The sequence below is a fragment of the Zalophus californianus genome, chromosome 17, assembly GCF_009762305.2.
Source record: "Zalophus californianus isolate mZalCal1 chromosome 17, mZalCal1.pri.v2, whole genome shotgun sequence".
Lineage (NCBI taxonomy): Eukaryota > Metazoa > Chordata > Mammalia > Carnivora > Otariidae > Zalophus > Zalophus californianus.
The window spans coordinates 44,986,691-45,012,810 of NC_045611.1; the positions used below are offsets into that span (position 1 = coordinate 44,986,691).

The window sequence follows — 26,120 nt, forward strand, 5'->3', positions numbered from 1 at the left end:
AATTTTGCTAGAAACTGGCAAATATCCCCATATGGTAGTTGTACCATTTTTATTTGCTAAACTGAATGTGTGAAAGGGCTTACTTGCCTATAGCCTTCTAACAGATTAGGTTATCAGATTTTTGGGTTTTTGCCAAAGTATACTTCGAATTTATTCCAAAATTTAAGAATCATTGACTTTATCTTTTTCTGATCCCCTTCCCCCATGCCTTTCTATGTCACTTTTCAATTTCTATAGTTTATCTCTCAAATTGCACCACCATATAAGAACTGTAAATCCTATTTACATTATAAACATTGATGTCGATGTAATTCTGCCTTTTCTAAGTTTTGTGTCTTCTCCCTCCCAAAAAAGTGAATGTTTTTATTTGTGTTTTCTTTCAGAATATAAATCTAGGTGTAAGAACAAGAAATTATCTCTGAAAAAGGATAACTATAAAATAGATTCATCCCAATGCGTTATAATGGAAGGATTTACAAAGCATGGACTTAAACAGGGATCTCAGGAAAGACATTTTAGCCAAATCTCATGTACCTCTGAAAACATGTCCCCTTTCATTCAGCAAACATCTCTTCCTCTACATCAAACATTTAATACCAAAGAGAAATCTTATGAATGCCAAAAACATAAAAATGCCTATGGACAGGACTCAAAACTTACTACACATCAAGAAGGTCATAATGGCAAGAAATTCTATGACTATAAGGAATATGGGAACGCCCTTAATAGAACTTCAAAACTTAGTTCATATCATTCAGTGCATATTGGTATGAGATCCTCTGAATGTGAGGAATGTAAGAAGTCTTTGAATAGTGACTCAGACTTTATGCAACATCAGATAATTTTTACTAGGGAAAAATCAAATGAATTTAAGAAAAGTGGGAAGGCCTTTACTAATGCCTCACAGTTTTTCCTACATCATAGCATTCATACAAGTGAGAAACACTTTAAATGTAAGGAATGTGTTAGAGAATTTAGTAATGGTACAGCCCTTATTCGTCATCAGAGGATTCATACCGGTGAAAAACCTTATGAGTGTAATGAGTGTGGAAAGGCTTTTAGTACTAGTTCAATATTTAGAGTACATCAGAGGATTCACACAGGTGAGAAACCCAATGAATGTAAAGAATGTGGAAAAGCCTTTCGTCATTCCTCATACCTTACTCAACACCAAAGAATTCACACTGGTGAGAAACCTTATAAATGTAAGTATTGTGTTAGAGCATTTAGTAATGTTTCAGCCTTTATTCGGCATCAGAGGATTCATACTGGTGAGAAACCCTACAAATGTAAGGAATGTGGAAGAGCCTTTAGTACTGGCTCAATACTTACAGCACATCAGAGAATTCACTCAGGTGAGAAACCCTATTTATGTAAGGAATGTGGGAAAGCCTTTCGTCAGTCTTCAGACCTTACTCAACATCAGAGAATTCATACTGGTGAGAAACCCTATGAGTGTAAGGAATGTGGAAGGGCCTTTCGTCGTTCATCAGAACTTTCTCGACACAAGTTAATTCATGCTGATGAGAAATTGTATGAATGTAAGGAATGTGGAAAGATCTTGAGTAGAGATTCAATACTTATACAACATCAGAAAATTCACACTGGTGAGAAAGCCTGGGAATGTAATGAATGTGGGAGAGTTTTTACTTGTGCAACATACCTGACCCGGCATCAGCGAATTCATACTGGTGATAAACCATATACTTGTAACAAATGTGGAAAAGCCTTTCTTCGTTCTTCAGACCTTATTCTGCATCAAAGAATTCATACTGGTGAGAAACCCTATGAGTGTAAGGAATGTGGGAAGGCTTTTGCAAGAGGCTCAAATCTTAATCGCCATCAAAAAGTTCATAATGGTAAGAAATAGTATGAAAGGAAGCTTTGTAAGACCTTTAAGCATGTCTTTCAGGTAACATGACATGAAAGAGAAACCCTAGAAATGTAATAGGAGAAATCCTAAGAATTTATTGGTAAGAAAATATAGAAATATAATTAATATGAGAATGACTTATGTGTTTCACAATTTAACTACCATAAGAATAAAATGAATATTGGAAGGCCTCTATCAATAGCTCATTCCTTTCTAAATTTTAAAAACTTTCTAATCATGAGTGGAGAAAAGTGAAAAATATTTTTTGTTGCATTTTTCATATTTTAAAATACTTTAAATCCACTTTATTTTTTATATAGCTGTAAGTAGTTTGGTTTATGCATAGCTAAAATACTATCTTATTATGTTGTACATTAAATTTTTGAATTTATTTTGTTCTCACCAAAACTCTTATTACAGCACAGCTTATTCAGTAACTATTTTCTGAAGCTATTTATGCACAGTTTTGTGACATTTTATATTTTTAATGTTATAAGCTTGGATATAATGAGTCTTTTTACACCCCAACATCCAATTTGGAAACTCTTTACTTGATCTTTTTATAATAAATTTATACCTGCATATCTTTGCATCTGTACCATTTTACTTATTTACTTATTTTTAAAGATTTTATTTATTTATTTGACAGAGAGAGAGAGACAGTGAGAGAGGGAACACAAGCAGGGGGAGCGGGAGAGGGAGAAGCAGGCTTCCCATGGAACAGGGAGCCCGATGCGGGGCTCGATCCCAGGACCCTGAGATCATGACCTGAGCCGAAGGCAGACGCTTAATGACTGAGCCACCCAGGTGCCCCTGTACCATTTTATTTAAAATATCATTACTTTAAAGGGTGCCTGACTGGCTCAGTCAGAGGAGCATGCAACTCTTGATCTCGGGGTTGTGAGTTTGAGCCCCCATGTTGGGTGAAGACTTAAAAATAAAATCTTTTAAAAATAAAATATCATTACTTTAAGATATATATTTTAATATGGATAAAGTGATTATTTGTATATATAAATTAATATTTTTATTTCATAAATGTGATATTTTATTGTAATAATTTTCTCTAAATGTTTAAATTCTACAAAGAAGCCAATAAAGCTAGCTTTCGTCCCCCAAAGGGGCTATAACTATTATCAAATTGTTGGAACAAATCCTTTTATAATTTTTTAAAGCAAATGTAATCATATTATTCAAATTGTCTCATAAATTGTCTTTTTAATGACAAGATATGTCATATAGGACATTCCGTGTGATTAAGTGCATTAATAATGTTAATATATATGACTGTACCATTATTTTTACCAAACATCTATGGTCAAATAATGTACTGGCTCTCCACTTTTTTTGTTTGTAAGGAATGCCATGTTTAGCATCCTACTTGGCACACTGTTCTTGGTTGTCTTCTCTTCATTGTTTTTGAAATCTCTGCATACCTTTTGACATGTACATATTTTAAACATGACAGATTAAACTGGCTTCCTTTTGACCATACTGTACTATGCCATTTTTCTCTCCTTGCCTCCATGTTACTTATCCTTGTGGAGTTTTTCCTAATGATTTGCCCAAATATAATGTAGGGACATTTAATTTTTTAAAAATAATTCATTTCCATTTCAACATATTTATATTAAAAACACATTCCTATACGTTATACTTTATGTGAAATGGGCATGGCTATATTCACTAGCATACGTGGGTTTGGTAAGGATCAAATGAGTTAATTTACACAGATGCTTATAATTACGACTTTAACATGCTCAGTAAATATCCATTATCAAAATTATTTTTTTCCTTTGGCTATTTTATTATTTATGGAATGGCTCTTAACTATGGTGTATATTTTATTTAATATCAGCAATTTAATATTGGAGAAGAATGTTAAGCCTCTAGTGAATATAGCAAAGTCATCATCGTTCATTCCTTCTTGGTCATGAGATGATCCATCCTGAAGAACAAAAACCATAAAAATATAATGAATAATGCCTTTATTCGTATCTAACCTAATATGTTGAATCCTAAAATTTATGTCAGCATGAAACATTATTGAGAATATTATTGCCCACATTATCTGACTGATTAAAAAATAATATTGGATTGTAGGAACATCTGACTCTTGATCCAATGCATGTTTAAGCCAACATTTGGCTAAGGATGAAGTATGAACAAACTGCAGTTTTTTTGAATATAAAGTTTGCTGAGTATCCTATGCAGCAAAACCTGTGGGAGGTGGGCAGAATTATTCACAGAACTTATAACTCTAAATCCAGACATGTAAAAAAATAAAAATAAAAAAATAAATCCAGATGTGTATTACAATAATTAATACTTGAAATCTGGCACTGGTGCTACAGGGATATAGAGGAAGCTTCCATGTATCTGGGACTCAGACTGCCTCTAGAGTGGGGTTTAGCTTGGCTAGTGCTGATGTCTCTGCGGAGGTTTGATACAGGTGGATCTGAGAAGTTTGGAACAACTGTGAACTAGAATCAACAGCTTCTACTGGGAACTATGGCCACTAATAGGGCTTATCACTTTTCTATTGCTGCATAAGAAATTGCCACAATTTTGGCAGCTTAAAGCAATACACAATTATTATCTCAAAGTTTTCATGGGTACATGTGAAGGCCTGGCTTAGCTGGGTCCTTTGCTCAGGGTCTTACAAGGTGGCAGTTGAGGTGTCAGTTGGGGATGGTGTCTCACCAAAGGCCCAGTGTCATCCTCCAAATTTACATGTTTGTTGGCAGAATTAAGTTCCTTGAAGCGGTAGTAATGTCGGCTTGTTTCTTCAAGGGCAGCAGAAGATATTTTTACTTCTGTCTCTGACCTATAGATCTTTTAAAAGACACATCTCTCAGATCCTGCCCATTCAGGATAATCTCCCTTTTGACTCACTTTAAACTGATTAGGGACCTTGATTATATCTGCCAAAATCCTTCACCTTTGCCATATAACTTAACATTATGGAAATGATATACCATCATACCATCATTTTTGCCACATTTTATTCATTAGGAGCAGCGTAACAATGGATCGTGGATCACCACATCAAAAACTAATGATGTATTGTATGGTGACTAACATAACATAATAAAATTAAAAAAAAAGAGGGCACGTTCTGCATGGAGCACTGGGTGTTATACACAAACAATGAATCATGGAACACTACATCAAAAACTAATGATGTAATGTATGGTGATTAACATAACATAATAATAAAAATACACACACACACACACACACACACATATATATATAAAGAAGCAGTGTATGGAGATGTTAGGGTTGAAGTACGGAGATAAGATACTAACTACTTCAGTGGCCTCATTGCTTGTTTTTGAGGCAAGAGGAAAGCAACCAGCTTTTCCTTCGTGAAGGTGGGAATACACCACACAAAACAACAATTTTTCTTACTGGGTTCCTTGGTTCTTGTCCCAGATGCACCAAAGAATTGGGAAACCTGAGACCAGAATGGGGAGATAGAGTTTATTGAGTAGATAAGTGTAGTACACTCAAGAGAGAAAGCGGGCTAGTGCCGGAGCAAGAGTGGCAATTGCCCCAAGAAGCTCTAGCTGCATCCTTTTAAGCCTGTTTTCTGCATAGGTAAATTTGGCTTTGATTGACATTTTTGATTGACAGCTGGTGGTTATAGAACATTTTGGCTTCTGTGCATGTGCCTACCCATGATGCAGTCTGTCATAATTGTATTTATTTATAATTGTATTTATTTACAAATGTATGAGTTTCTAGTGAGCTTTTGCTATGAACTTAAAGTACTTAATGGAAAGTTGCACCTTTTGTGCTCATGCTCAGTTCTTGGATGTCCCCTTGTGGCTTTTGAGCCAGCTCTGTGGCTAGGCCTTTTCTGTTTTGTTAGCCCTTGGTGGTGGCTCTGAAGTTGTGGCTGTTAACTCTTCGGGGTGGCTCCAAGGGTGTGCCCAGCATCTGCTTTATCCCTACTTGCTCATGCCTAACCAATTGCCTAACACTTTTAAGTAATTCTTTATCTCAAAGACAGTCCCACTTTTCATCATCTTTGACATCTTTACTCTTCAGTGTCCAATACATTAACCAGAAGACACATGTAGTTATTTAAATTTAGATTTAAAGTAATAAAATTTAAAATTCATTTTCTCTGTCTCATAGGCACATTTCAAGTGCTCAACAGCTGCATACAGCCAGTGGCCATTGTATTGGGCAGCATATTATAGAACATTTCTGTTGTTGCAAGAAATTATACCACACAGTCCTATGACATAAATAACCTTTCAGTTATTGAATTATAGGAGAAAACTTGGCGTTCATTGGCTCTTTTGTATACCCTGCAGTGATATCCACAGACAGAGTTGGCACCAGTTACTTTGTGGCTTCATCTAGATCCAGGAGAAAAAAAGTTGTATTTTATCACCCTTTTGCACATTAAACTATGATGAGAGACCAATCTGAAGTTGCCTTGGTAGAAAATTAACATAGAGAAGTCAACAAACTCATGTACAAATATTCTTTTTTTTAATTTTTAAAAATATTTTATTTTTGCGAGAGAGAGACAGAGAGAGAGAGCATGAGGGAGGGGGTGGAGGGCAGAGGAAGAAGCAGACTCCCCACCTAGCAGATGTGAACTCTGGGATCATGACCTGAGCCAAAGGCAGACGCTTAACTGACTGAGCCACCCCGGTGCCCTCATGTACAAATATTCTTTTTTTTTTTTTAAGATTTTATTTATTTATTTGACAGAGAGAGACACAGCGAGAGCAGGAACACAAGCAGGGGGAGTGGGAGAGGGAGAAGCAGGCCCCCCACCGAGCAGGGAGCCGATGTGGGGCTAGATCCCAGGACCCCGCGATCACGACCTGAGTGGAAGGCAGACGCTTAACGACTGAGCCACCCAGGCGCCCCATGTACAAATATTCTTAAAAAATAGAAGATCCAATAGAAAAAAAAAGTGCTTTTATGGTAATCATAAAAAAAAAGCTATCAAGAAATAAAATTAAATAGAAATGTCCATAAACATTATGAAAAAATAAATAAAAATTTTCCAAAGCAATCAGGAAATGAAAAAATAAAAGGGTATAACATCTGGGATTGCAGTACTGACATCATTAAAAAAATCATAATTCCTTAGGTTATAAATGTGATGCTATCTCAATTAAAAATACCCAGGATTTTTTTTAGACATATGAGCTAATTCTAAAGTCTATATGGAAAAATAAATCAGAATAACCAGTACAATTCTGAAAGAGGAGAAGAATTGGATAATTAGAACCATCAGATATTAAGACATACTATAACTATAATAATTAGGAGTATAGCTCTAGCAAAAATATAATAGAACACTAGAACTACTTAAAAGTCCAGCTATAAGGGCGCCTGGGTGGCTCAGTTGGTTAAGCGACTGCCTTCGGCTCAGGTCATGATCCTGGAGTCCCGGGATCGAGTCCCACATCGGGCTCTCTGCTCAGCAGGGAGTCTGCTTCTCCCTCTGACCCTCTTCCCTCTCGTGCCCTCCATCTCTCATTCTCTCTCTCTTTCAAATAAATAAAATCTTTAAAAATAAAAAAATAAAAGTCCAGCTATAGATCCAAACACATAGGAAAGATAGTATATGATAATGAAGGCATTTTGGATCATTTAATACCCTTTGAATCTTGAGGAGTTGGATGTATTATATGTATATGTTACGTATAGGTTTTTCAACAAATGTTTTTAGTAGCCACATGGCAAAGATAGGACAAATCTGTATCTATATTTATTCAAACAGTCTGAAAGCGTCACTCCATAGTTCACTCAAAAACAAAAAGAGAAGATATAGCTTTAAATAGGACTGTTGACTACAGCCTTAAGGAAATAAATTAACATTAGGAATGGGAAAAAGTGACATCAGGTGGCCTCTGATACGATACACTAAGAAGGACACAATATCACCTATGGAGTATTCTTGTCAAAATATTTAGCCTAGGGGCTCCTGGGTGCCTCAGTCGGTTAAGCGGCTGCTTTCAGCTCGGGCCATGATCCCAGCATCCTGGGATCAAGCCCCGCATCGGGCTCCTTGCTCAGCAGAGAGCCTGCTTCTCCCTCTCCCTCTGCCTGCCTACCGCTCCCCCTGCTTATGCTCTCTCTCTCACCATCCCTGTCTCTGGGTCAAATAAATAAAAATAAAATTTAAAAAACATTTAGCCTGAAGTTCAACAAGCCTTATATAATTTATTTTTATTTAGCCTATGCAAAAATTAATCAACCACGGACAAAAATTTTAAATCTTTAAAAAAAATCAATCTTGGGTCGTAATCCGTTTCTACTCTCCGGTTGTCACTAAACTTTTTTGACTCTGGTTTTCAAAGTCTATAGAACAAAGTAATGATTCCCCAGATGGGATCGAGTGAGCCAAGGGCATTGGCAGCCTTCTGCCACTCAGGCAGTGGTCACTAAATAACATTAACTTCTGATTAGCAACAGTACTCTGGAGAACACCGACCCATCCCACAGCGCTGGTTCACCAAGGAGGGCAGTTGGCCCTAGGCACAGGCAGTAAGAGCGGGGGTGGTGCTGTCAGGGTAGAGTGCGCTCAAAGGGTTCTGGAGATTGTAGTTCAGACCTCGCGAACGCCTCCAAGTCGCGCAGGCGCAGATGCAATTTGGTAAAGTGGAATCAGTTTTGTCTTTGGCCTTGTTGATACCATTGCTTGTGGCGTCTGCTGAGCTCCAATCCCTCCTTCGCACGGGAGCGCCGGACTTCTTGGGGCTGAAAGGCTCACTGGTCCGAATGGGCGTAAGCATAACCTTGCGATCGGAGGCCTTATATCCGGTAAGCTTGTGCATTTTTCGCCGCGGAGTTAGCAAGTTGGGTTCAGTTATCAGCGAGCTGCACCTTTAACGTCTGGAGGTTGATTTACGTGTGGGGGCGACCGGGATTGAGCAGCTGTGCTTCCGGGAGCCACCGCCTTCTTGAGGACAGAGGCGCCTTCGGGTCTTTGATATGAGACCTGAATTGGGGCACGTCTCTGGCTCAGGGTCTTGTCTGAGGCGGGCTTTTCTGCTGTAAGTCTAGTCTCCGGAGTCCTGCTCCTGGAGGGACAGAGGAATGCCCAGAAGCAACGTGGTGCGGGGTAGGGGGCATTCGCGCCCGCTTCTCCAGACACTGCCAGCTTCCCAGAGGCCATTCTGCTGCAGCCGGAGCCTTGGTCTCGGGCGAAATTAGTCCATTCTCTCTCCCATCGCTGTCAGTGTATCTGTGTGAAGTGGAGAGAGTTGACAATGGGGAAGCAGGGTAAGGACTGCCCTTTGAACCGGGTTGTTCTGGGAACCGAGGCCAGCGTTGGTTTGCTAGCTCTGCAGTGTCAGGACTCTCCCCTTTTCCAGAAGGGGAGCCCTGAGGACGACTGCGCTTCGGGCAAGACTGAAAGCCATGACCCGAGGTAATGCTTCCTTTCTGCTTCCTGAAACACAATGAGCGTTTGCCTTCCTTATCCTGCCCTGTATTGGGTAGGAACATCTTTTTCAGGACTTCCTGACCATTTCCTTCCATCCCGTATACTCAGCTGTGTTGCCCAGGGGCCCCTTCCGAATGGCAACAAGTGTTCACGATTTTTTTTCTATAAATCATCTTTTTCCACGTGGGGTCAGGAATGTTGATTGAGCAGAAGTGCACAGGGAGGAAAATGAGGATATTATTTGCCAAATGAACGCGTTTTACCTGGACTATGATGTGATGAGGTCAAGTTGAGCACTTGAGTGGGAGCTCCTATCTGGAAAATCATGATCATCACAGACTGTAAGACGAAATGGGAGTTGGTGTTGTTCAGTCTTCATTTGACCTCAGCTTCTTTGTGAATCTTCACCAATTTTCATCAGATTTTTGGCAACTCAGGGACCAGGAACATTTATTACAGTTTAGTGATGCCTGGTTACAGGTTGAATTATACCAGAGTCTAAGTAGTTTGGGAACCTTATTGTTAGAGCCCAGACCGACAGACCTGAAAGATCTTATTAGTGCCAAATACCAAAATGAGAAGAAAGATTAAGTCAACTAACTGCCTTCAATATTTATACTGGTATTTCCAATTATTCTCATTTTACTATTTGTGGAGGAATCAAGTGTAGTCATTATTCCTTGGCTTCCTTGGGTGTTGGGGTGGTAAATTAGCTTTTCCCCACTAGGGTCATAACATGATTTTTACTTAACTCTAGAGTATATGTATGTAGTTATTACTATGTAAGTATTAGAGCTGAGCCAAGTAGTATACTAAGCAGACATATTATTTCCAGAGTAATTTTTTTTTCCTGGAGCTAGTTACTTTTTTCTTTTTTTTTTTAAGATTTTATTTATTTATCTGACAGAGAGAGACACAGCGAGAGAGGGAACACAGGCAGGGGGAGTGGGAGGGGGAGAAGCAGGCTTCCCGCTGAGCAGGGAGCCGGATGTGGGGCTCGATCCCAGGACCCTGGGATCATGCCCTGAGCCGAAGGCTCGCTTAACGACTGAGCCACCCAGGCGTCCCTGGCGCTAGTTATCTTTTAAAGTTATTTGCTCAGTTTTCCACATTGGTATTGCTAACCCATCAAAATGTGTAAACATCACTGTCACATTACTATCAATAATATTTTCCATATTGTCAACAATCATCAGTTATTTAGTTCTTCAGTACTTTTGTCTGGTTTCCTTTGTTTTACTGCTCCTGTCTCCATTGGTTGTGCTGCAGATTTGCTACACAGCTGTCATCCTGGTACTTTTCTTTCACAGTAACACTGACTCTTTTGTTCTCTTTCTCCTGTGACTCTTATTTACCATTATGCAGATGCCTAATATACCTCTGATGGTTTACTCTATAGATTTTATGGAGCACAACCAGTTACTTCCAAGCAAAGATGCATAGAAGCAGGAGGGGAATCTTTTGAACCTTTGCTTGTCTGGACTCTAAACTGGTTCTCAACCAGGAACAATTTTACTCCTACCCTCACCCGCTCAGGGATATTTGGCAACATCTGCAGATATTTTTGGTTGTCAAAGTTGGGACGAGAGTGCTACCAGCATCTAGTGGAGGTCAGAATTGTTGCTAAACATCCAACAAACAATGTACTGGACAGCACCCCCCATGACAAAAGAATTATTCAGCCCCAAATGTCAACATTGCTAAGGCTGGGAAACTCTCCTCTAAACATGTCTTTATACCATTTTCTTCATTCTAACAGTGATATTTAGAAGTACATTACATTTCTGATACTTTATATATAACCGCTTTTTTGTGTGTTAATTTTTTAAAGGATTTTCTCTTACTTTCTTTTATGCTCAAATTTTATTCTAAGGTATTGTGTAGAGGTGGGTCAACAGTAGGCGGAGGGAATTACCTATTACTGACAATTACATACCAGATGTTATTAGACTAGATGATGGCTTATACTATTTCACATAATAGAGACACTCTACTTAGCTGGCCTTTGTACATCCCAAACCTGCTTGGATACTGGAAATATCCTACTGTGATTGGGTGGTTTGATCTATCTTCAGGAATTGGAATGTTTGAGAACATAAATGAAATCATACTGACATCCAGACCTCCAGACCCAGCCTGTTTGTTCTATCTGTACTTTCCTATAAACATTCTCTTTATCACCTGTATTTTCACCTTTTTCTTTTCTCCTCCCATTTAAGAGCTTTTGTTTTTATTATAACCTTAATACACAGATTTATTTTTTCAGGGACTGGGGTGATCAAGGATGTGTCTATAGACTTTTCTCAGGAGGAGTGGGGATGCCTGGATTCTGATCAGAGGGATTTGTACAGAAATGTGATTTTGGAAAACTATAACAACCTGATCTCAGTTGCTAAGCATACCTGTCTCTAAAAATTCAGTCTTCCCTCTGGAATATTTGCTCCTCCCCTTGTGAATTTCTTAGCTCCTTTCAAATATCCTGTATATTCCATTTCCCTGTTCCCAAAGAGAAAGCTTGAGCTCTGTAGAGTTGAAAATGTGCACCTCTACCAGGGCTGAGGCTGAAGCTCCATCTTCCCTAAATAATGACCTTTCGTCTTTGAAGCTATTCATAGCTTGTTGAGAATTGATTTTTATGATTAGATGTTCAGTTTTGTCAAATTATTTTCCCTATATTTAGAAATAATCTTTTTTTCTCTTTAATTGGTTGATATAGTAAATTTTATAATGGCAACCTTGTGTTCCCAGAATAAAATTAACACGGTCATATTGGTTTATTTTATATGACATTGTAGGATAGAGTTTGTTAACATTTTATTCAGATTTTATGTATCTATTTGGTAACTTAGATTGGCCTATAATTTTCTATCCTCATACAGTTTTTGGTTCGTTTTGTTTAAAGGCTTTATTACCTTCATTAAATAAGTATAGAAGTGTTTCTTCATTTGTACATACATATACATACACATATATATGTATATACATACTTGTAGAGAATAATTTCAGAGAAAAGTTGCAAAAATCAGAGAACTCCTTTATCTAGACTCAGTTTTCCAGTTTTAATATTTTAACACATTTACTTTATCATTCTTTCTCTCCCCCTCCCCCATCCCCGTCTCTTTCTTGCTCCACACCCACATACACTCATACATATCATTTTTTTCCTGAACCATTTAATAGTAGGTTGCAAACATCATGGCCTTTTAGTCTTAATACTTCTTTGTGTACTTCCGAAAAAACAAGAATATTCTCTTATATTATTTATTTTTATTTATTTATTTTTTTAAATTTGTTATTGTTATGTTAATCACCATATATTACATCATTTGTTTTGGTGTAGTGTTCCATGATTCATTGTTTGTTCATAACACCCAGTGCTCCATGCAGAATGTGCCCTCTTTAATACCCATCACCAGGCTAACCCATCCCCCTACCCTCCTCCCCTCTAGAACCCTCAGTTTGTTTTTCAGAGTCCATCATCTCTCATGGTTCGTCTCCCCCTCTGACTTACTCCCCTTCATTCTTCCTCTCCTGCTATCCTCTTCTTTTTCTTTTTTCTTAAAATATATTGCGTTGTTTCAGAAGTACAGATCTGTGATTCAACAGTCTTACACAATTAACAGCCCTCACCATAGCACATATTTTCCCAATGTCTATCACCCCAGCCAACCCATCCCTCCCAGCCCCGACCACTCCAGCAAACCCTCAATTTGTTCCTGAGATTAAGAATTCCTCATATCAGTGAGGTCATATGATACATGTCCTTTCTCTGATTGACTTATTTCACTCAGCATAACACCCTCCAGTTCCATCCACGTCGTTTGCAAATGGCAAGATCTCATTCCTTTTGATGGCTGCATAATATTCCATGGTGTATATATACCACATCTTCTTTATCCATTCATCTGTCGATGGACATCTTGGCTCTTTCCACAGTTCGGCTCTTGTGGACATTGCTGCCTATAAACATTGGGGTGCACGTACCCCTTCGGGTCCCTACATTTGTATCTTTGGGGTAAATACCCAGTAGTGCAATTGCTGGATCGAATGGTAGCTCTAATTTCAACTGTTTGAGGAACCTCCATACTGTTTTCCAGAGGGGTTGCACCAGCTTGCATTGCCACCAACAGTGTAGGAGGGTTCCCCTTTCTCCACATCCCCGCCAACATCTGTTGTTCCCTGACTTGTTAATTTTAGCCAATCTGACGGGTGTGAGGTGGTATCTCATTGAGGTTTTGATTTGGATTTCCCTGATGCAGAGCGATGTTGAGCACTTTTTCATGTTGCCTGTTGGCCATTTGGATGTCTTCTTTGGAAAAATGTCTGTTCATGTCTTCTGCCCATTTCTTGATTGGATTATTTGTTCTTTGGGTGTTGAGTTTGATAAGTTCTTTATAGATTTTGGATACTAGCCCTTTATCTGATAGGTCATTTGCAAATATTTTCTCCCATTCTCTCGGTTGTCTTTTGGTTTTGTGGACTGTTTCTTTTGCTGTGCAAAAGCTTTTTATCTTGATGAAATCCCAATAGTTCATTTTTGCCCTGGCTTCCCGTGTCTTTGGTGATGTTTCTAGGAAGAAGTTGCTGCGGCTGAGGTCGAAGAGGTTGCTACCTGTGTTCTCCTTTAGGATTCGGATGGACTCCTGTCTCACGTTTAGGTCTTTCAACCATTTGGAGTCTATTTTTGTGTGTGGTGTAAGGAAATGGTCCAATTTCATTCTTCTGCATGTGGCTGTCCAATTTTCCCAACACCATTTGTTGAAGAGACTGTCTTTTTTCCACTGGACATTCTTTCCTGCTTTGTCAAAGATAAGTTGACCATAGAGGTTGAGGGTCCATTTCTGGGCTCTCGATTCTGTTCCATTGATCTCTGTGTCTGTTTTTGTGCCAGTACCATACTGTCTTGATGATGACAGCTTTGTAATAGAGCTGGAAGTCCGGAATTGTGATGCCGCCAGCTTTGCTTTTCTTTTTCAATATTCCCCTGGCTATTCGGGGTCTCTTCTGGTTCCATACAAATTTTAGGATTATTTGTTCCATTTCTTTGAAAAAGGTGGATGGTATTTTGATGGGGATTGCATTGAATGTGTAGATTGCTCTAGGTAGCATTGACATCTTCACAATGTTGGTTCTCCCAGTCCATGAGCATGGAACGTTTTTCCATTTCTTTGTGTCTTCTTCAATTTCTTTCCTGAGTATTTTATAGTTTTCTGAGTACAGATCCTTTGCCTCTTTGGTTAAATTTATTCCTAGGTATCTTATGGTTTTGGGTGCAATTGTGAATGGGATCGACTCCTTGATTTGTCTCTCTTCTGTCTTGTTGTTGGTGTATAGGAATGCCACTGATTTCTGTGCATTGATTTTATAGCCTGCCACTTGATTGAATTCCTGTATGAGTTCTAGCAGTTTTGGGTGGTCTTTTGGGTTTTCCACATGAAGTATCATATCATCTGCAAAGAGTGAGAGTTTGACTTCCTCTTTGCCGATTTGGATGCCTTTGATTTCTTTTTGTTGTCTGATCGCTGTGGCTAGGACTTCTAATACTATGTTGAATAGCAGTGGTGAGAGTGGACATCCCTGCCGCGTTCCTGACCTTAGGGGAAAAGCTCTCAGCTTTTCCCCATTGAGAATGATATTCGCTGTAGGTTTTTCGTAGATGGCTTTTATGATATTGAGGTATGTACCCTCTATCCCTATACTCTGAAGAGTTTTGATCAAGAAAGGATGCTGTACTTTGTCAAATGCTTTTTCTGCATCTATTGAGAGGATCCTATGATTCTTGTTCTTTCTTTTGTTAATGTATTGTATCACGTTGATTGATTTGAGGATGTTGAACCAGCCTTGCAGCCCAGGGATAAATCCCACTTGGTCGTGGTGAATAATCCTTTTAATGTACTGTTGGATCCTATTGGCTAGTATTTTGGTGAGAATTTTTGCATCCATGTTCATCAAGGATATTGGCCTGTAATTCTCCTTTTTGATGGGATCTTTGTCTGGTTTTGGGATCAAGGTAATGGTGGCCTCATAAAATGAATTTGGAAGTTTTCCTTCCATTTCTGTTTTTTGGAACAGTTTCAGGAGAATAGGTATTAATTCTTCTTTAAATGTCTGATAGAATTCCCCTGGGAAGCCATCTGGCCCTGGGCTTTTGTTTCTTGGGAGATTTTTGATGACTGCTTCAATTTCCTTAGTGGTTATAGGTCTGTTCAGGTTTTCTATTTCTTCCTGGTTCAGTTTTGGTAGTTGATCCATCTCTAGGAATGCACCCATTTCTTCCAGGTTATCTAGTTTGCTGGCATAGAGTTGCTCATAATATGTTCTTATAATTGTTTGTATTTCTTTGGTGTTGGTTGTGATCTCTCCTCTTTCATTCATGATTTTGTTGATTTGGGTCATTTCTCCTTTCTTTTTGATCAGTCTGGCCAGGGGTTTATCAATCTTGTTAATTCTTTCAAAGAACCAGCTCCTAGTTTCGTTGATCTGTTCTACTGTTCTTTTGGTTTCTAGTTCATTGATTTCTGCTCTGATCTTTATGATTTCTCTTCTCCTGCTGGGTTTAGGCTTTATTTGCTGTTCTTTCTCCAGCTCCTTTAGGTGTAGGGTTAGGTTGTGTATTTGAGACCTCTCTTGTTTCTTGAGAAAGGCTTGTATTGCTATATACTTTCCTCTCAGGACTGCCTTTGCTGTATCCCAAAGATTTTGGACAGTTGTGTTTTCATTTTCATTGGTTTCCATGAATTTTTTTAATTCTTCTTTAATTTCCTGGTTGACCCATTCATTCTTTAGTAGGATGCTCTTTAGCCTCCATGTATTTGAGTTCTTTCCGACTTTCCTCTTCTGATTGAGTTCTAGTTTCAAAGCATTGTGCTCTGAAAATATGCAGGGAATGATCCCAATCTTTTGGTACCGGTTGAGACCTGATTTGTGACCTAGGATGTGATCAGTTCTGGAGAATGTTCCATGGGCACTCGAGAAGAATGTGTATTCCGTTGCTTTGGGATGGAATGTTCTGAATATGTCTGTGAAGTCCATTTGGTCCAGTGTGTCATTTAAAGTCTTTATTTCCTTGTTGATCTTTTGCTTAGAGGATCTGTCCATTTCAGTCAGGGGGGTGTTAAAGTCCCCCACTATTATTGTATTGTTGTCAATGTGTTTCTTTGCTTTTGTTATTAATTGCCTTATATAATTGGCTGCTCCCATGTTTGGGGCATAGATATTTACAATTGTTAGATCTTCTTGTTGGATAGACCCTTTAAGTAGGATATAGTGTCCTTCCTCATCTCTTATTACAGTCTTTGTTTTAAAATCTAGTTTGTCTGATATAAGGATTGCCACCCCAGCTTTCTTTTGGTGTCCATTAGCATGGTAAATGGTTTTCCACCCCCTCACTTTCAATCTGGGGGTGTCTTTGGGTGTAAAATGAGTCTCTTGCAGACAGCATATGGATGGGTCTTGTTTTTTAATCCAATCTGATAGCCTGTGTCTTTTGATTGGGGCATTGAGCCCATTTACATTCAGGGTAACTATTGAAAGGTATGAACTTAGTGCCATTATATTGCCTGTAAGGTGACTGTTACTGTATGTTGTCTGTGTTCCTTTCTGATCTTTGCTGCTTTTAGGCTCTCTCTTTGCTTAGAGGACCCCTTTCAATATTTCTTGGAGGGCTGGTTTCGTGTTTGCAAATTCCTTTAGTTTTTGTTTGTTCTGGAAGCTTTTTATCTCTCCTTCTATTTTCAATGACAGCCTAGCTGGATATAGTATTCTTGGCTGCATATTTTTCTCGTTTAGTGCTCTGAAGATATCTTGCCAGTCCTTTCTGGCCTGCCAGGTCTCTGTGGATAGGTCTGTTGCCAATCTAATATTTTTACCATTTTAGGTTACATATCTCTTCTCCCGAGCTGCTTTCAGGATTTTCTCTTTGTCTCTGAGACTCGTAAGTTTTACTATTAGATGTCGAGGTGTTGACCTATTATTATTGATTTTGAGATGGGTTCTCTGTGCCTCCTGGATTTTGATGCCTGTTTCCTTCCTCACATTAGGGAAGTTCTCTGCTATTATTTGCTCCAATATACCTTCTGCCCCTCTCTCTCTTTCTTCTTCTTCTGGGATCCCAATTATTCTAATGTTGTTTCGTATTATCGTATCACTTATCTCTCGAATTCTGCCCTCGTGATCCTGTAGTTGTTTCTCCCTCTTTTTCTCAGCCTCTTTACTTTCCATCATTTGGTCTTCTATATCACTGATTCTCTCTTCTGCCTCATTTATCCTAGCAGTTAGTGCCCCCCATTTTTGATTGCACCTCATCAATAGCCTTTTTGATTTCGACTTGGTTAGATTTTAGTTCTTTTATTTCTCCAGAAAGGGTTTCTCTAATAACTTCCACGCTTTTTTCAAGCCCAGCTAGTATCTTTAAAGTCATGATTCTGAACTCTAGGTCTGACATCGTACTAATGTCCGTATTGAGTAGGTCCCTGGCTGATGGTACTACCTCTTGTTCTTTTTGCTGAGGTGATTTTTTTTCGTCTTGTCATTTTGTCCAGAGGAGAAAAGATGAATGAGAGAACAAAATGCTAACAGGTTTACAACGTCCCCAGCAAATATACTGTATACAAATCAGAAAAGACCTGAAACCAGGGGAAAAGAAAGGGAAAGAAAGAAAAAAGAAAGAGAAAAAAAAAAAGAAAAAAGATAAAAACAAAAACAGAACAATACAAAAAAAGCAGAATGTGATCAAATATGATCAGGCTAGTGTGTAGATCAGTGCCACACACTAGATTTTGGGCATATTTTGGTCTGTTAGAAAAAAGTGCCTCCTAAAATTTTAAAGGAAGAAAGACATATATGTACAAAATAAGAGTTGATACAATGAAGGGATAGAAGATGACTGTAAAGATGAAAATTATAAAAGATTTTATAAAAGGACTTGATAAGATAAGAAGTTGTTTGAAAAAAGAAAGAAGATTTAAAAAAAAAAAGAAAAAAGGGAGAGAATGTGATCAGGCAGGAGACTAGAACAGAGCCATACACTAGTGATTTAGGGTATATTTTTATCTGTTAGAAGAAACTGTATCTCAAAATTTTCAAGAGAGAACAACTTATCTATATATATGCCAAAAATAAGGGTAACTACTATGAAGGGATAAAATATGACTCTAAAAATGAAAAATAAAAAAAAAATTTTTTTTTAAAAGGGATTGATAAGATGTTGGTTGAAAAAGGGAAAAAGAAAAAAAAACAGTTAACAAAAATTAACTTTGATGAACTAATGAATCATGGTAAAAAAAAGCAATAAGGGTAACTACTATGAAGGGATAAAATATGACTCTAAAAATGAAAAATAAAAAATGTTTTTTTTTTAAAAAGGGATTGATAAGATGTTGGTTGAAAAAGGGAAAAAGAAAAAAAAACAGTTAACAAAAATTAACTTTGATGAACTAATGAATCATGGTAAAAAAAAAGCCATGAATTCTATGTGCAGTATTCCCCTAGCGCTGGAGTATTCCCGTTCTCCTTGATTGGTAAACTTGGTCTTGGCTTGCTGGCTGTTCGTGCTGATCTTCTGGGGGAGGGGCCTGTTGCTGTGGTTTCCAAATGTCTTTGCCGGAGGCTGAATTGCCCCTCCCTTGTCGGTCCGGGCTAAGCAAGCTGCTCGGGTTTGATCTCAGGAGCTTTTGTTCCCTGCAAGCTCTCCGTACAGCCTTGGAGGACCAGGGCAAAAATGGTGGCCTCCCAATCTCCACCCGGAGGAGCTGAGAACTCGGGGCCCCGCTCCTCAGTGCGCCCACAGAGGAAAGCAGTCACTCCCTTGTCCCCGGTCTCCGGCCGCTCTCCGTGCTCACCCGGCCTGTGACCGAGCGTTGCTATCTCTGGCTCCCGACCCTGTGTGGAGTCTCCAAACCCAGCAGATCCCTGCGGTGCGCTCCCGCACCACTCCTCCCCGGGAAGGAAGGGGAGTCTCCCTGGATCTGCCGCTTGTTGGGTCCCTGCTGCAGGAGCAGTGGCCCGACTGGGCCGCGGATCACAGTTTATGGCAACCCCGAGCTGAGAGCCCGCGCCTCAGCTCCGTCTCTGCAGCCGGCTTCCCCGCTCCGATACCTGGGAGCTCTGGCGCACTCAGGCTCCCCCGGTCTTTCTGTGACCCCAAGGGTCCTGAGACCACACTGTCCCGGTAGGATTCCACCCCCCGCTTAGCCACTGGAGCGACGTCCCTCAGCGGAGCCGACTTCTAAAAGGTCCGATTTTGTGCTCCGCGGCTCTATCACTTGCCAGAAGCGGCCGGCGGAGGCCCCTCCCCCGCCGTCTATCCTCCCGAATATCGCCTCGGATTCACTTCTCCGCACGTCCTACCTTCCAGTAAGTGGTCGCTTCTCTGTTCCGATAGTTGTTGCTACTCTCCTCTTTGATCTCCTGTTGAGTTCGTAGGTGTTCAGAATGGTTTGATCCCTATTCAGCTGAATTCCTGAGACCAGACGAAATCTAGGTCTCCTACTCCTCCGCCATCTTGCTCCGCCCCTCTCTTACATTATTAAACCATCACTAGTAACATTAAAGAAATGTAACATTGGTAAAATATTTTTATTTAATCGACCATTCATATTCCAGTTCTGTCAACTGTCCCAATAATGTCTTTAGGGCATTTTCTCTCTCCATTTCGTACAGGATTCAGTCTGTTTTGGCTTTGCATTTTACTGTCTCTTTACTTTTCTCTTAAGTTGCAAAAGTTTATTAGACTTTCATTGTTTATAATTACATGATTATTTTTTGAAGAATTAATTCCACTTTCTTTTTTTTAATAGAATGCTCTTCGTTTAGCTTTTCTGTATTATCTCATGTTTAAGTTCAAGTTATTCTTCTCCTGCCAGGATCCCAAATATGTGATATCTTGTCATCCTCAGGACATCATATCTAAAAGTATATGATTTGCTTCTGCCCCTCATTGATGATGTTAATTTTGATTACCTGTCCCAAATATTGTCCGCTTTCTCTATGGTATAGTTTTTATTTTTTCTGCAACTAATCGGTCATCTGTGGGGAGGCACCATGGTAATATTGTATTCCTCATCAAATGCCCCCCACCACTCGATTTAACATCATTGATGATTCTTCCTCACACCAGTATTACCTGTGAGGGTTGCACAATTGTCATTTTTCAGTTCTATCACTCCCTCTGTATTTCTCAGTCTGTATTCTTCTTTTTGGAAGTGTCTTCACTATTTTTCTATCTGTCTGCCTATCTAATTTATTTTGCTTTCTATTTCTAATTGATATGGCCTCATGGATTTGTATTCTTTGCAAAGGTTTACAATTAATTAATTATTTTAGTGCCTAAACCATCCCAGGTTTGGCAAGTCAGAGCCCCTTCCGGGTAGCTCTTGGTCTTTCCAACATGCTGACATAATTTTTTAAGTGCTCACTTACTTTTTGGTACAAAAAGATGTTCAAAGTCTTTTTCCTTTTAAAAACCCTTTTCAAATATTTTTGGGAAATATGTTGTATTCATTTGCCAGAGTTGTGAAAGAGAATCTTTTCTACGCTTCTCTCCTGGCTTCCATTGACTTGCTGGCAATCTTTGGCATTCTTCGTCTTTTCCTGCATCATGCTGATCTTTGCCTTCATCTTCACATGTTCTCTGCATGAGTGTGTTTCCAGATTCTCTTTACAAGAACACTAGTCATATTAGATTAGGGGCTCATCCTACTCCAGTATGATCTCATCTGAATTTAACTAATTTCCACATAGGGTCACCTCCTGAAGTAGGGGCATGATAGTGGTGGTGGTAAGGACATCAACATATGGACACAATTCAACCCATAACATCTTCATGCGTATAAAAATTTTGAAACCAAATTGCACAGTCTGAGTAATAATACAGTGAAGACCCATCTTGTTACTCTGTTAGGTTAAGAAATAGAACATTTGCAAGTACCTTCTAGGCCCCTTCTGTGCTCAATTACAGTTACTGTTTTTTCTTCACTATGGGGTTTGAAATAAAATTGACTGTGGTACACAGCTTGGTATCTAGTCATGCAAGTTCTTACATCCTTGCTTCTTTGTTGGAACTATGGGTTATGATCCACTGGTGCTATACAAGTAGATTTCTGAATTTTGAAATGATCACCAATAGTTCTATTCTGATTGTACCAAATTGATTATAAAACTAAAATCATGTTTAATTTGTTTTTGGTAGTTTGAGGTTTCTTTTGATTTTGTTTTATAATTATATGGAATATTTCCAAGATTCCAATGGCAAATCCATAAAATAGTGTATATTCAGGGAAGTCTAGTTTTTATCCCAGTCTCTTGTACATTGTTCTCCATCTCTCTCTCCAATGAGTTTACCCTTCCATTTTTTTCTAAATAAAAGCAATTGTATATATCTTCTTAACCTCCCTTTCTTATTTTCCTGGCAGCGTGCTATATACAATTTAGTCCACCTTCCTTTTCTCACTTAACAGTATGTCCGGGAGATAACTTCAGGGAGGTATAAAGATTTTCATCATTCAGGGGTGCCTGGGTGGCTCAGTTCATTTAACAGCTGCCTTCCGCTTGGGTCATGATCTCAGGGTCCTGGGATAGAGCCCCATATCAGGCTTTCTGCTCAGTGGGGAGTCTGCTTCTCCCACTCCCTCTGCTGCTCCCCCTGCTTGTGCACTCTAACTCCCTAACTCCCGCTCTCTTTCTCTCTCAAATAAATGAATAAAATCTTTTAAAAAAAGGGTTTTCCTCATTCCTTTTTATAGTTGGAAAATATATTCCACTTAGTAGATGCACCATAGTTTTTCAACCAGTTACCTGAGAATGGACATTTGGGTTGATTCCAGTAATTGTTATTATAAATTGTGCTTCACTGAATGGCATTGTGAGTAAATCTTTTAAAATTTATGTCAGTATATCTTGAGAGTTGAGTCATGTCACTCAGATTGCTAGTTTATAAAAGGGTAAGTAAATAAGTAATTTGGTTAGGGAATGCTGAAGCCTCTTCCACAGTGGGTATACCATATTGCCATCTAATTAGTAATGAATGAGAGAACCTGTTTCTCCTTAGCTTCCTGAAACAATATGTTGTCAAACATTTAGATTTTTGCCATTCTGACAGTTGAAAAATGTTACCTCCTTGTAGTTTTAATTTGTTCAAAATTTGGAAATTATCCATTTAAAATTTCCTAATCACCTCATCATCCAGTATGACTTCCCATCAATTCATGTGCTTTGTGCATTTATCAAATTCCACCAGTATATTTGATCACTGTATAAATCATTTACATCTCATATACATTAATTTCAATTTAATTCCCCTATTTATACCATAAAAGTTTCATTTCTTCCAGGGGGAAAAAAGTGAATGTTTTCTATTATGCTTTCTTTCAGAACATGAATCTTGGTGTAAAACCAAGGAATTATCTCTGAAGAAGGAAGTTTATGAAATGGAATCACCCCAGTGGTTTATATTGGGAAGTCTTAAAAAACATGGACTTGAGTGTTCCTGTTACAGAAATGACTGGGAATGTAAAAGGAAGACTGACAAAAAACAAGGATCTCATGAGAAAAATTTTAATCAAGTTATTTTCAGCTATGAAAATATATACATTTTCAGTCACAACACATCTCCATATCAAAAATCATATATTGAAGAGAAAAACTATGAATGCAAGAACTGTGAGAAAGCTTTTGTACATGACTTACAATTAACTACACAGCAGAGAATTGATACTGGCAAGAAGTTCAGGAACCATAAGGAATATGGGAAGGTTATTAGTAGAGGTTCAAAACATACTCAGCATCAGATCATGTTTACTGGTGAAAACTGTGAACATAAGGAATGTGATAGGGCCTTATACTGTGCACATCAGAGTATTCATACTGAGGAGAAAATCTATGAAGGTAAAGAATGTGGAAAAGCCTTTGGTACTGGCTCAGTATTTCTATCACATCAGGGAATTTACATGTGTGAGAAACTGTCTCGTTAAGGAAGGTGGGATTTTTTTTTTTTATCATTCCTCAGACCTTACTTATCATTGGAGACTTCATGCGAGTGAGAAACCTTATCAATGTATATTATGTGGAAAAGCCTATAGTAGTAAATCAGCCATTATTCTGCATCAGAGAATTCACACTGGTGAGAAACCGTATATATGTAAGGAGAGTGGAAAAACCTTTCATAGCAGTTCAGTACTTAAAGAATATCAGAGAATTCACACTGGTGAGAAACCTTATATGTGTAAAGAATGCCGTTCATTATTCCTCAGATCTTAAAAGGCATTTCATTATTATGCCTTTCATTATTCCTCAGATCTTAAGAGGCATCAGAGAATGCATACTGGTGAAAAAGCCTATGAATGTGAGGAATGTGGCAAGGTCTTTAAGAGTGCATCATATTTTTTTTATACATCATAGAATTCATACTGGGGAGAAACCCTATGAATGTAAAAATTGTGCTAAGGCATTTGGAAGTTGCTCAGCTCTTAACCGACATGAGAGAGTTCATACTGGTGAAAAACCCTATATATGTAAAGATTGTGGAAAGGCCTTTTGTAGCAGTTCCAAACTTACAGAACATCAGAGAATTCACACAGGTGAGAACCATATGTGTGTAACGGATGTGGAAAGACCTTTTGTAATAGTTCTATACTTACAGAACATCAGAGGATTCATACTGGTGAGAAATGCTTTGAATGTAAGGAGTGTAAAAAGGCCTTTCATTGTTCCTCAGACCTTTCTCAACATCAGAGAATTCATAATGGTGAGAAACTTTATGAATGCAAAGAATGTGGGAAGGTTTTTTATGTAGTTCAAATCTTAATATCGGAAAGATCATGCTGGTAAGAAGCTCTGAAAATAATCTATGGGAAAGGCATTTAATTATGAATTTCATCTAATTTGAGATAGGACTTCATGCTGGTTAGATCCTATAATTAATATGAAGAGCATTTTATTTGTTTTTACAGCCTAAATTGCCTAGGAATATAGTAAATATCAGAAGATCATCAGAAGTTCACTCCTTAATATCAGGAATTTATAAATGTGAAGGAAGAAAACAAAAACTTTGGTGCATGTCAACCTTAAATATCAGAGGATTTATCAAGGAATAATCCTAGAACTTCATTTTACTCTTCCTAATTTAACTCTAGGTATTTTTGCCTTACTTATATTTACTGGTCCTTAAAATTGTTAATTGTGCTTGAGGCGCCTGAGTGGCTCAGTCCTTAAGCGTTAAGGTCTGCCTTCAGCTTGGGTCATGATCCCAGGATCCTGCTTGGCGGGAAGCCTGCTTCTTCCTCTCCCACTCCCCCTGCTTGTGTTCCCTCTCTTGCTGTGTCTCTCTCTGTCAAATAAATAAATAAAATCTTTTTTAAAAAAATAAAATTGTTAATTGTGCTTACAGTTCTGGATTGACTTCTTTTTTGCCAGGATTTTGAACCTATCACTACTTATTCTTTCCAGTTGCTTTTCCTGTCATTTTGGTGATATATTCTAATTTATATAAGTTTTTTTTATAAGGTTAAGTTTCAGGGCAACAATTTAAATATTCATATGTATATGTTTATATATGTATATACATATTTATATATCTGTAATTATACCTGTAACTTCTTTGTTATTTTTACTTTTTTTTCTATATTAATGCAAATAAAACTGTACTGCCTTTTTTTAAATATTATATTTATTTATTTGAGAGAGAGAGAGCGCAGGTAGGGGGCGCTGCAGGCAGAGGGAGAGGGAGAAGCAGGCTTCCCGCGGAGCAGGGAGCCCGACTCGGGGCTCGATCCCAGGATGCTGGGATCATGACCTGAGCCGAAGGCAGATGCTTAACGACTGAGCCACTCAGGCGCCCTTTATTTTTAAGATTTATTTATTTATTTATTTATTTATTTATTTATTTATTTATTTGAGAGAGTGAGCGAGAGAAGGAGCAGGGGGAGGGGAAGAGAGGGAGGGAGAAGCCGGCTCCCCGCTGAGCAGGGGCCTTGACTGGGGGCTCGATCCCAGGACCCTGGGATCATGATCAGAGCTGATGGCAGATGCTCAACTGACTGAGCCACCCAGGCGCCCCTGTACTGCCTTTTTGAAGAGAGTTCCTTTTAATATTAGCATTTTATTGTGAATTTTTCAGATTATTTCAAAAAGCACAAAGAAACCTTTATTTCTGTCAACTGTTAGAATACCCACTCTCAAAATTATCAAAACATATCCTTTCAGAAATGTTTAAAAGAAACTCCATTTCATAAATTACCTTTTCTATGGTAGAATATATCATGAACAGTTTTCCAAGTTATTAAATATTATAACACTGTCCTTATTTGAATAGAGTTAGTGTTTATCTGTGTGGCTCTACTATTATTTTACTAATCTATTGATAAAATGTTTGCCTTCTAAATTTTGCCTTCTAGACAAGGCTCCTTTCAACATCCTGTTTGCATTTTGTATACTTGTCTCCTTTTTTTATTTTTTATTTCTGAAATAATCTATGGATGTCTTATACTTACAAAATTTTAAACATTGCAGATAAACTAAACTCCCGTTTGACTATTTCCCTTTCCCTAGTTTCTCCCCTAAATTTACCACTGTTGACAGTTGTGTTGATTTCATCCTTAATAAAAGGGTAACTTAGATGAGAATCGAATCAATATTCAGATATTTTGGCTACCCAATGTGTTCTCTTATCAGTCAGATAATGTGTTCTATATTATACTTTTTGTAATAAACCTCTTCTCATTTTGCTGTGACAGTTGTGATCTCAACCATCCCATAGAACTTTATATACACTTTCTCTCTGGTATGAATGTTATGATCAGCATAAAGATTGAATTCTGTAGGAAGAGC

At 38.4% G+C, this 26,120-nt stretch overlaps 1 protein-coding gene and 1 pseudogene across 1 annotated transcript; both read left to right on the forward strand.

Annotated features, from left to right (window-relative positions):
* Positions 1–313: 313 nt before the first annotated feature.
* Positions 314–1,948, forward strand: LOC113935584 (annotated as a pseudogene).
* Positions 1,949–9,176: 7,228 nt separating this feature from the next.
* LOC113935639 (zinc finger protein 566-like) lies at positions 9,177–24,597 on the forward strand. Its single transcript, XM_027617945.2, has 2 exons — positions 9,177–9,284; positions 22,668–24,597. The coding sequence occupies exons 1-2, from the start codon at positions 9,275–9,277 to the stop codon at positions 23,264–23,266; spliced, it is 609 nt and encodes a 202-aa protein (XP_027473746.1). The 5' UTR covers positions 9,177–9,274; the 3' UTR covers positions 23,267–24,597.
* The last annotated feature ends 1,523 nt before the right edge of the window (positions 24,598–26,120 follow it).